This window comes from Cydia fagiglandana, chromosome 4 (assembly GCF_963556715.1).
Source record: "Cydia fagiglandana chromosome 4, ilCydFagi1.1, whole genome shotgun sequence".
NCBI lineage: Eukaryota > Metazoa > Arthropoda > Insecta > Lepidoptera > Tortricidae > Cydia > Cydia fagiglandana.
The window spans coordinates 9596143-9608958 of NC_085935.1; the positions used below are offsets into that span (position 1 = coordinate 9596143).

Sequence of the window (12816 nt, forward strand, 5' to 3'; positions counted from 1 at the left end):
TGATTACGTAACATTAAATATAATTTTAAAGGTATTTAATATATTTTAATGGTGTATTTAAAACATGTCAACAAATAAATGAGCAAGGTTACCACTTAAAAAAACAAGGTAGGCAATTGTAAATGAACAAAATGTTCTCAAACTTCTTTCTTTATTAAAAACAAAAAAAAATTATAAATAACTATCGTACAATTTTGTCGCTTTCTAGAGCCCTTCTCATATACATGCTTAATAAGATCAAATTATAAAAGTATTAATAATGTTAATACTTTGCTTAAAATAAGTTTTAGAATAACAGAAAATTGACAAGAAACGAAAAATCAAGGTAAAATTGAAAAATATAAAACAATATTATAACCAAACTATTGATTTTTACATAACTTTTATAACGTAATCTTATTAAGCATGTATATGAGAAAGGCTCTAGAAAGCGCCAAAATTTTACAATGATTATTTATAATTTTTTTTCGTTTTTAATCGAATTCCAATTGTCTGAAGGAGCCATCGAAGCCGAACATGTCCTGGGCTGTTTTGGGTTTCCCGAGCCGCTTGGCTTCATCCGTGCCGTACTTCAGGTCTTCGTCGAGCCAGTCGCTGTACTCTTCGACCTTCTTCTGCCAGTAATCTAAATGGCAAAATGAAGAATAAAAATAAAAATTTGGTAAGGTTTGCCAAGCCATTTCCGTCAGTAAAAACGCGGCGAAATAAAAAAAAGTAGGAGCGAAGGGTAATCGTTCCATAGAAAATTTGAATTACCTCCGTCCCTTTTTCTACTAACATAAGGTAAGTACCCCTATTAACGAGGGGGTTAAGCAACTTTTACAAAGACAGCCAAAAATGAAATATAAGCTGGCTCTGTATGAACAAAGACATATTTTTTTATGATAGTTTGTATATCGAAATTTATATTTCATTGGTTTTTTTATTTGTTTTGGCCAATTGTATAGAAAAAAATAATTATTAAAACCAAAATGTCGAAATCGCCTATTACCGTGGTAATTGATCATTGTTACCCAAATACCGCGGATAAGGGTTCCTTTTTACGAGGGTAGATAAACCCATCGCATTTTTAGTTCCTTATTTATATACCTACTTATATTTATTTGACAATAGTAGTTAAATAAATAATAGGGATTATATTTAATCTCATTTCCAATCATTACATTCAATTAATTTTTTTTTTCTTTAAAGAAACAATAGAATTTTTAGTAATAAAACATGAAAATTAATTCCTTTGAGCCTGCGCCTACTAACTACACTTAGATAATAGATATGTGGTCGTATCAAAAATACATGCTGTATAGGAGTATCTACATAATATTTATAAATTATATAGACGGACAAGAAATTGTAGAAATTAAAATGCCGGTCTACATAAGGGGACACCTTACACAGACCGACATAGCCCCAAACTATGCAAAGCTTGTACTATGGATACAAGGCGACGATATACATACATACCAACTTTTATACATAAATACGTACTTATTATACATAAAAAACACCCATGACTTAAGAACAAATATCTGTGTTCAACACACAAATAAATGCCCATCAACATCCAAGGATACAAGATATAGGAAATCAAATATTAAAATAAATAAAAAAAAATATTTATACAAAAGGTTAATGGTATATAAAATCATACAAAAATAGCATAAATATATTAAAATATTTTAATCTAAAAGACCTCCGCGGGTTGTACCGGGTGCAAAGGTGCCCATCACACTTGCCGCGTTACCAGGTTAAAATAAATTAATATTGTATGTTTGTGTATTATATGTTCTAATTAAAATAATACAATAGGTTTTATGATAATTATATTATGAACCTATTTGTTTCCTACCAAAGTTGTAGGTAGTCGGTATTAGGTTCCCATACATCTTATTACCGAGTGATGTCTTTTGTAACCATCGCTAAACGGTTTAATTCACATTAATGCAAAACTCATTTACGAGTAACAAAAATAAATAAAGATCGTGTATATTTTGAATACAATCAAAATGGAAGATTCTAAATATTACAAAACATTGTATAAAACAGACTTGACAACGCATGCTTTTGTTTTTATATCAATATTTAAACAAGATTCTCATATAATGGTTTCTAAGAAAACCTCCAGTTAAGTACTTAAAATTGTAGTCAAAATTAAGAGTTCTTGAATAGATTTCATACCACGTTAATAGCTCTTTAGCTTTATAGATGGTTAAATATTTCAATAACATCAAAAGTTATGAAAATGTGTATCTACATATGAAAGTACAATCCTTTGAACTTAAAATACCGTTTCCGCTATTAACGAGGTATACCTCGAAATTAGGAACCACACCAAAAAATGGAACCAAACACCGAGGTTTTGCAATTCCTATTTTTTACTATTGGCAAGCAAATGTTTACAAATTGAGTATTTGGGAACCATAAATATCAAAAATCAGAATAGATATAAAGTCTTAGTCTTTCTATAATATTCACCATTATTATGAAAATCACTAAATAAAATTCGCGTTTGCTTACTTCAGGTGTTGCGCGTTAGTATGGAGCATTCAAATAATGCGCCCCCGATGAGTTAGTTTACGGTTTTCGAATTATTTACTTAGTGTTTCTTTACTAGTGCTATACTTATTCGATAGTCAAAAGTTTATGCATGAGCCATTGTTACCTTCCCGATGATCTCATGAGGACTATTGTGGTGCCTATTGCCAAAAATAAAACTGGAGATGCTTCTGACGGATCCAATTACAGGCCAATATCTCTAGCAACGGTATCCGCTAAAGTGCTGGACGGACTGCTTGATAACCTACTGTCAAAACATGTCCAATCGCACGATGCACAGTTTGGATTTAAACCTAATGTATCAACGGAGAGTGCGATACTCTGTTTTAAGCATACCGTCCAGTACTACAACGATGATAAAACGCCTATATTTGCCTGTTTTTTGGATCTGTCAAAAGCGTTTGACATGGTCTCCTATGACATTTTATGGGACAAACTTGAGAGCTGTACGAGTACTCCGAGGGGGGTGGTTAACCTCTTCCGTTATTGGTACGGGAACCAAACCAACCAGGTCAGATGGGCGGGAGCGTTTTCAGACGTGTACAGGTTAACGTGTGGTGTGAGACAAGGTGGTCTCAGCTCACCCAGGTTGTTTAACTTGTACATAGATGAGTTGATCGCTAGGCTCAGCAGCACTGGTATTGGATGCTCAATTGGCGGTACCATTGTTAACAATATCAGCTATGCAGATGATATGGTGCTGCTGTGCCCGGCGATCAGCGCTCTTGTCAAACTGTTGAAGATCTGTGAGGAGTATGCGGTGACCCATGGCCTGATGTACAACACCAAGAAGAGCGAACTACTGGTTTTCAAGGCAGGCAAAAAGGAGTATACGTCAGTTCCTGCCGTATATTTATGTGGTGTTCCTCTAAATAGAGTTTCACGGTTCAAGTACCTCGGGCACTGGGTCACCGAGGACCTCCAGGATGATGCTGACATAGAAAGGGAGCGCAGGGCATTGTCAGTAAGGTGCAACATGCTGTCACGTAGGTTTGCACGGTGTGACAGGGATGTCAAAAAGACCCTTTTTAGGGCTTTTTGCCAGTCCTTTTATGCGTGCAGCCTATGGACAAATTACACAAAAAAGACCCTCAATGCCCTGCGTGTCCAATACAATAATGGTTTCCGCATGCTGATGGGACTGCCACGTTACTGTAGCGCCTCGGGGATGTTTGCGGAGGCTAGAGTGGACGCGTTCATTGCGATAATCCGTAAACGCACCGCCTCCCTAATGCGCAGGGTACGTGACGGTTCCAACAGTCTGCTTCAGCTCATTCCTGGAGATCCTGCTGGTTCACTCTGGAGGCACTGGAATGACCTACATATGGGATCCAGAGGCACAGTGTATAATTTAATGTAAATATGTAGATTTTAATTTAATTTTAATGTAATTTGTTGACATGTATTTTTAATTTTAATTTTAATTTTGATTTTAATTTTAATTTTAATATGATAATATTTTTAATTGTAATTATTTTTATTTTAATATTTTTGTATGGGTATATTTTTTGCCTGAAATAAAATTTGATTGATTGATTGATTGAAAAGAGAAGGCTTTATTTGTGTGTACTTAAATTTAAAAAAAGTCAATTGGCTTTCTTATAAAACGCCTTTTTGTACATACCGCGGTAATCACTGCCGATTTTAATGGGCTCGTTAATAGGGGTACTTACCTTAGTTGTTTGACAGACTATAAGAAGAGACTTTTAATTATGTTATATTTTACAATAATTTTATATGTAGGTATGAAAGATTTTATCGGGCCCTCCAGAGAAACTAGTTTTAGAGGAATTAACCTAATTATAGTTGTAGTAAGTTTTCTCAGTTATGAATTGACCCTTATAATTTACGAATCTAAGCCCTACCGTTTAACTGATGTAAGTCAGATTATGTTATCATTATCACAATTAACAAATATTAGTAAAATACATAATAGATGTTAATATTTTCGTAGGAAAGTCACGAACTGTCGTTATTAAGTATGTGCCAACCATTGACCCTATTATGTAGGGTAAACGTTCATTAGAAGCTTAGGTACCTATAATTTCCTGGAAAGTGCCTCCGTTGCCTCCGTACTCCGTGGGTAGAATCTCTCGAGGCACGTGCTTATACAGCGATTCGTAATCTTTATTGTGCACGTGCAACTGAAATAAAAACATAACTGTTAACAAAATATTAAATTATATAAATTACTAAAAGACATAAACACTAACTGTTAACCATATTTCATTCAGAATTAAAAGTAATATAAACTTGGTCGTTATGTATTATACTACCTATAAAACATTTTGATTTTATGAATTTTTATCATTAGTGTAACGGCCCGGCCGAGTAAACTGCTTAGCTTGGTTTTTAGGGTGCCGTAGCCAAATGGTGAAAACAGAACCCTTAAGTTGGCCATACACACACGCAGTTTTACCTGTGCAGTTAAATTGCACAGGTAAACCCTAGCTGGGTGGAGCACACACACGGCAGCGGTAAACCTACACAAACTCTCAGTTGTGTAGCCATGGCACCGTCATCAGCTGTGCTTGATGTTAACAGAGCACTTTGAAAGGAATTTAAAATATACCCTGAATATTACCGAATCTATCTAAGGATCAATTGAAATAATTTAATTTGTTCTAATACTATCTAAGGATGTTAAAAACCCTATATTAAAAATCAGGACACTATTATGAGAACCGCTATAACTTGTAATGAGAAATTAACAGAAACATTGCGATTCCTTGCTAATGGAAAATCATACGAATGTCTTATGAGACATTTCTATGCAATCGCAATCTACCCGCGATCCTCCGCGATCAACTGAGGCCTGCGCAGGCGAACGCCACACACATTCAGTTTTACCTGTACACTTCAAGAGCCCACAGGTAAAAAATATGTATTTTTTTCATATTTGCGCAGGTCAAATGTGCAGTCGTAGAAAATTGCACAGTCGAATGCCACAGACGCTCCGTTTTAACAGCGCAGTTGAACTGTACAGATAAAACTGCGCAGGCGTATAGTGTGTATGGCCAGCTTAAGGTAGGTAGGTATATTTTCGTCATGTCCATCCGTCCATCTGTGCGTCCGTCTGTTTTTTCGTACGTCACAGCTATTTTACTCAAAAACTGTCACGCCCTTTTTTAAGATAAGATAAGATATCGTTTTTTAGGGTTCCGTACCCAAAGGGTAAAACGGGACCCTATTACTAAGACTTCGCTGTCCGTCCGTCCGTCCGTCTGTCTGTCACCAGGCTGTATCTCACGAACCGTGATAGCTAGACAGTTGAAATTTTCATAGATGATGTATTTCTGTTGCCGCTATAACAACAAATACTAAAAACAGAATAAAATAAAGATTTAAATGGGGCTCCCATACAACAAACGTGATTTTTGACCAAAGTTAAGCAACGTCGGGCGTGGTCAGTACTTGGATGGGTTACCGTTTTTTTTGCATTTTTTCTTGTTTTTTTTTTGCATTATGGTACGGAACCCTTCGCGCGCGAGTCCGACTCGCACTTGCCCGGTTTTTTTTATTATGGCAAGGAACCCTCCAATATGCTTGGCCCGACACGCACTTGGCCGGTTTTTTGAAGTTTATGAAGTTGAAGGCACGGAACCTGGCATATCCTTACCACACGTTATAGGTATATCAATATCGCAATTGTAGTAGGTAGTAAAATACGCACCCTGTTTCGGTTCTTTTCGTTGAGGAATGATCTACCGATGTTGAGTATAGTTTCGAATCCCGGGGGCGTGTTTAAATAATGAGAACCTTTCATACGAGTAGGAGAAGCATCCTGAAATTAAACAATACACATAATTACTCTACTCTTTCTATATATTTATGCAAATATCTAGTTATGTTTATTTTCGTTGGCTAACATTATCTTTAAATGGTTTGTGATAGGCATTACTTAGGATTGGCTAGCTAATTTAGTAACATATTTAGCAAGACAAAACGATATCGAGAAAAAATATAGGTGCAGGCAAACAGAAGGAAAAATAGTAATTTTACGTTTGGAATTGTATGAATTTTTCGAGATCACCGCCCTACTTTTCATTGTATTTTAAGTAATCTTTTAAGCATTTTCACGAAAATGTATTTGAATGACATTTTTTCCTTCAAGCCGCTGTATTTTCTCTTTCTTATTCTAAAGATCTTTGTAAATCGTAAACCAATGACGCGTTACCTGGCCAATAACTGTCATTTTCTTCATCATAGCCGGCGAGGCCTGTGCAGCGTGAGCCATAGTCGCTCCTTCTAGATCCATTATATTTACCCCGCCGCACACCACAAACGTATCGTCTTCGACATACATTATCTGGAAATGAAATAACAATAACTAGAGGCTCTAGACCTTGTGGCTACCCATGGCTACCCATCCACCACATTTTATTTTAATTTAAAAGTTTTATTAACAAAGAATCCATATCGATACAGCTCACAAATTTTCACAATAATCGTTTCAAAAAAAGAACTCGAAAGCATTTTCTCAAACTGAAACGGAGGCATTGCTCTCGCAATTTTTTTTTCTTCAACTTATACCTACTAAAATTTAATCTTAAACTAATTTAGCTACCTACCCGCATTATAGTACCCATAACTGACATAACATCAGTAAGAGAATATTTGGCAGGATCATATGCACCGGGCCTAATTAATACTACTCTTGGATCTGTGGGGTTCAGTGATTTGGGTAAAACGAGACCGGAGCTGAAAATGGAATACACAAAAGCATTAACATTATTGACAGGTTAGTATAGTACAGTCATACAAGGTCACATAATCTAATTAAATATACCTAATTCAATCACGCCAAATATTACTGATTAAAAAGAACGGTAATAGTCCATGAATGAATACGTTGCAAAATATAGGAAAGGAAAGGCAAAAGCAAATCATTTACATACTCCACGCTATATATCTGTAAGGCAGTCCAGTGTGATAACCGCTTTAAGATTCATATAAGAAACAAGGCAGACGATCTTAGAAGTTACGGTGTTCAATAATACGTAGGTACTTACCCTAAATTCAAAATCTCCTTAAACTTGGGATTTCTGTGGTTTATACTATAAAGTTCGGGGGCAGTGCTCCTCAAAGAGTAATTTAGATCAATTTTCTCTTTTGCTCGCTCAAGACTAAATTTGCATCCCCTCAGAAATGTAGCCAACCATTGATCATCTTAAAAACATAGATATAATAAAAAAAAACAAAATAAAACAAATATTCACCAATACCTAAATCATTTCATTAGAATTACAATCATAAAACTTTTGCGTAACTTTAGCCATGTTTCGTCTATTGATCTGTTAAACTTTCTCTGTACAAAAATGGATTAAACTCGATAGGTACCTATAATATCTATATTAAATTTTTTTCAAATATTGCTTGCCAGACATCGACGACAATTTATTTATACAATATTATTTAACACAAAAAATAGTTGATATTATTATCAGCTTCATTATCAGAATCCGAACTCACCGGTTCTGGCGCGTAAATGTGGTTGCTTAGAAATCCATTCCTTGAGATATTGTATTCCATCTTCGAGTTTTTTAGCATCTTCGTTTAGTTCCAAGCGTGCTTTTTCCGCCAATACCGGAGACAAAGGTCGAACAGACATGGTTAAAAGCAGATTGACATTTGGTCCTAATTGTTATAAATCCCCCAATATTATCACACTGATTAGTATTTTTCTGATAATATATCACTTTATAACTCCGGTTATCAGAGTTGTTGATTGTAGTTAATAGGCTTTTTTTTTAATTTATAAATCTTCAACGGCTACCCTAATACTTTTTATATTATACGTATACATGGGTGTACTTAAAATGTGCCCGTTAGACATCATGCAATAAAAAGACTTTGCTAATAAACTCTTTTGGATTAAGTTATATTGGATTTATTTCTAGGATTATTAAAAATCTGAAAATGTCGTCGCGCGTCGTCACAATTTGAACCCAATAATTTTACAAAACATCTAAGACCCAAATTCTCGAATAAAAATTTACTAAAGAAAAAAGGGACCGTGTGATGTTTCTTAAACGCAAGTATTTTCTCTATGTTATTTTCCTCGGTCTTATAATTTTGGCTCACTTTTGAAAATCCGTCACAGGAGAAACAAAAGCTGTAAGATTTAAAGTCGATTTATGACTAATTAAGGGCCCCCCACATCTGGCGTCTTTCGAGCGTCGGCGTCTGTCGGCGTCGGTCCAGCGCTATGGAAAATGACGTCGCTGCGCAGTTGCGTCGATGCTGCGTCGACGTTGCGTCGACGTCGGCCATAGAATTGTAGACGCCGACGCTCGAAAGACGCTAGATGTGGGGGGGCCCTTAACGTATTACTTTTGAGGTACATAGTTAACTGCAACTATATTTCTGCACTTATTTAAATCTTAACTACAACAAATTTCATTAAAATAATAAAAAAGTAGTAGGTACCTAAATATAACAGCCGTTGCCTTTTTATTTAATCTTTTGTTATATTTTGTAAGTATAAAACAGTATTTATTCAAAAAGGATTTAATTCGACATATACAAAAGAAATATAGAAAGAGGAGATAAGGAAGTTTGACCCCACCATCACATGGGAATAAAGAATGACCACGAGAGACAGGGAGAAAGAGAAATATATATTTTCCAATCAGTCGAATTGAAGTTGCCGGAAGGAACCCTCAGCGCCGAACATACTTTCAGCTGTTTTTGCTTTTCCGGCCCTCTTGAATTCGTCAGTGCGATACTGCATATCCTCTTCTAACCACTCACTGTATTCCTGGACCTTCTTCTTCCAGTAATCTGCAAGATGTTTATTATTTTAGTGAAAAGTATAAGATAAATAAAGTCTAAGAAAAAAACGTGCCTCGGATGTCAAGCAAAAGTCACTGTCGAATAGATGGCGCCATACACCTTTGGCCTATTGTCGTTTAGATGGCGTTGGCGACACCGTTTGATATTTAACAATTTTAACACGTATCAGTGAAAGAACATGGGTCATTGTGGAACAATAAAAATTAATAATCATATGTCCGTAAACATATTTTAATTCATTTATACATTTTCAATTTTATTTAAAGTTTTAATCGTGTGTCGATAGATGGCAGTAAATGTACCGTGACTACAAAATTTACTTTGACAGGACCCCTCTATACTATCTATTCTTTTTGCTATATACATATGTATTATAATTAATCAACGTAGCTCTTTTAAACAAGGTTTTCCGACATATACAATTTAATTTCGTTTTCAGAAAATTTTCCTTTTTATCGATTGGTATTTGGTATAATTTAATTTTCTAAAAGAACATAGTAAGAAAATAGTTGCAGAGAAACAGTTTTCAGTTCAAGACATTTAGGAATACCTACTGGTAACTGGTTTTAATAGGTAACTCAAATGGGAAGTATTTATTAACTTGTAACGGGTTTTAATGATAACATAATACATACGCACGTACCTATAATATCCTTTTCAGTTCCCGCGTTACCACCATACTCCGCTGTTAACATATGTTTTGGAATATGTTCGTACATCGCTTCATAGTTTTTATTATGGACATATAACTGAAAAAATATTTACATTACTTTAATAATTCTGCTGGGTCAATTGTTATTAATTGTACCTAACTTACTTACTTTAATCATAATCACTTACTCTGCTTTTATTTTTTTCATTGAGGAGTGCTTTCATGGCGTTAAAAACAGTCTCAAACCCTGTTGGCGTATTCAAATAGTGAACTCCTTTCATACGGAATGGTGTCGCATCCTGGAAGTAATAGTACAATCCCATCAAAAACATATATGTGACATTTCACATATATGTTTTTGATGGGATTGGCTCTCATTAGAGCCAAGTTCAGAATTAAGTATATGCTTCGTTACTGACTTTGCCGAAAAACAATTGAAATTATGGGCCCCAAGTTCTGCGTAGTAAATCATTTTACAATGCATTTATTTTACTTTTGATGTAATTCAACTTCAAGATTTGACATGGCTATTTTTTACCACCCAACCAAACCCGTGCGTAAAGAAAATTACAGACACAATGCATGACACGTCTAGTTATTTCATCTTGCCGTCTCGGTAACACGAAATAACTTTGAAAGACATTTTTGTTGTCATGTATTAAATTTACATATACTATATGCGGTGTTTTAAAAGCACTATAAAATATTACCTGTCCCACAACCGTCATCTTTTTCATTTGTAGTGGGGTCATTTGTAAGAAATGTCCCATAGTAACTCCTTCTAAGTCAAGAACAGCCATCACCCCTGATACCACAGCATCATCATCTTCCAAATACATAATCTGCAAAATAACATCAAATATGCATCAAACTGTTTAAGGCCAAGTCGACCCAACTAACTTAAGCTTCTTTTAATACGACTATGTTCATTACCTTTTCTATCGTATTCGAAACTGACAACACTTCTGATATTGTGACTTTGTCGGGATCATATCTTCCCGGTCTGATAATTGATACCTTAGGAGAACCAGGAGCGGCAACTTGTGGCAAAGGAAGAAAAGACCTGTAAAAATCAAAAATATCCTCCATTTTAACAAATATAAATGTAAATCTTATCTATAATCAATTGTTTTCTTATGTATATAAATTGTTTATTTTATTGAAATAAACAACACAGACAGACAGACACAGTACTTATTCTATTATATATTATACTTCTATTTTTATACAGGAATTTGTACTCTATATTTAGAAGCTTTTAGGTACTATATATGTCTTTGAAGATGAACTTACCCAGTCTCCAAAATCTCCCAAAATCGCGGGTTTTTTGGCGTGAGCTGAAAGAAATCTGGTGCCGTAGTACGAACCGAATAGTACAAGTCAATTTTTTCTTTTGCCCGTTCCAAACTAAATTTGCATGCTCGTAAAAATGTTGTCAGCCATTGATCGTCTGGAAATAAACAACGTACACGGGTCAGTACATATATCAATTTATTTATTTAATTATAATTGCTTACATGTACCTACATATCTATTCGAAATTAATGTATGCAAGGAAAAAAATATTTTTTTAACACTGTCAGCCTCAACAACTTTACACTTTAGTTTAAAAACTATACATATTGTGTAATAATATTACCGGTTCTTGCTTTAAGATGTGGCTGCTTGGCTATCCAATCCTTTATATGTTGTAAGTCGGTGGGTAGCCTCTGAGGATCTTCATTAAGCTCTTTTCGAGCCTTTTCTGCAAGCACTGGAGGCAAAGGTCGCACAGACATATTGCAGAATTAACTTTCAGAATCGAATAAACTTAATTTGTAAGATATCTAGCACGGTGATCCGATATCTCTCATTTATCTGGCATTATGTGTTTAAACACTCGATAACGATGACTTAATGCTAACTATTATCGATATAAAATACGACTACCTGGTATAACGATAAAGATATCTACTGATAATTATGAATTGTATATTCATAGTATTCTCAATAGTTTTCAAATGGCACCAGCTCTTCTCTTTTACCATATCAAGAACGTCTTTATTGGATTTCTTCTTCCAGCACACACCACACCACATTTCCAAACGCTGCATGTCTCGTTGCCGCTTGGTCCTCGTTTCTCTTGTACATGCGTTAACCCCCCAATTATATAAGATGTACACTTGATATTCTTGCTTTAAATAGGCATTTTTGTGCTTTGTAAGATTTTATAAGTTTTACAACGAAAAACATGTATGTACCTAATTAAAAAAAAATCCAGACTATTTACTGGTGCTTAGGCCAGGAGGGCAGACTAAACAGCAATCGGTGGCATCATAAAAGCTAATTAAACTCAACTGTTTAAATAATTCTATTAGTTTTTAGTTTAAATACGATATAGACCTTATTGCTTGTCTACGTTATGAAAGTAGGTAACTTATCTTGAAAATAGCAATTTTCTTTCTTGTAGGTACAAGAAGTGGGTAAATTTTTAATTTCGGCCCAGTGTTAATGAGTAAGTTGACCAATTAGTAGACAAACTTTTTCATTGGTACATATATCTATAATATAAGCCACACGGGGACCACAGCAGTGAACGCTGCAATTGCGTCAAGAGTTTTAAAATAGTTACAAAGTTTATTCTAAACATATTGTAGCACCTACCTTAAATCAAACCAAACCATGTTTTTTTGCACGCATGTGTTTGTTTGATCTAAATCAGAAAAGAACGTAGATTATACTAATATTTGAAATTGAATAAACAAGTTTTCATTATTCATAACTGATGTATCATGTAATAATAATTTTAAATATATTAATAACAATGGGCATTACTA

General features: G+C 34.8%; 1 protein-coding gene across 1 annotated transcript; it reads right to left on the reverse strand.

Annotated features, from left to right (window-relative positions):
• Positions 1 to 473: 473 nt before the first annotated feature.
• LOC134663488 (uncharacterized) lies at positions 474 to 11895 on the reverse strand. Its single transcript, XM_063519859.1, has 14 exons — positions 11640 to 11895; positions 11294 to 11450; positions 10934 to 11063; positions 10711 to 10842; positions 10189 to 10299; positions 9992 to 10097; positions 9190 to 9336; positions 8026 to 8190; positions 7566 to 7722; positions 7125 to 7254; positions 6731 to 6862; positions 6227 to 6337; positions 4592 to 4697; positions 474 to 625 (listed from the first exon to the last, which is right to left on the reverse strand). The coding sequence occupies exons 1-14, from the start codon at positions 11776 to 11778 to the stop codon at positions 474 to 476; spliced, it is 1875 nt and encodes a 624-aa protein (XP_063375929.1). The 5' UTR covers positions 11779 to 11895.
• Between the last annotated feature and the right edge of the window lie 921 nt (positions 11896 to 12816).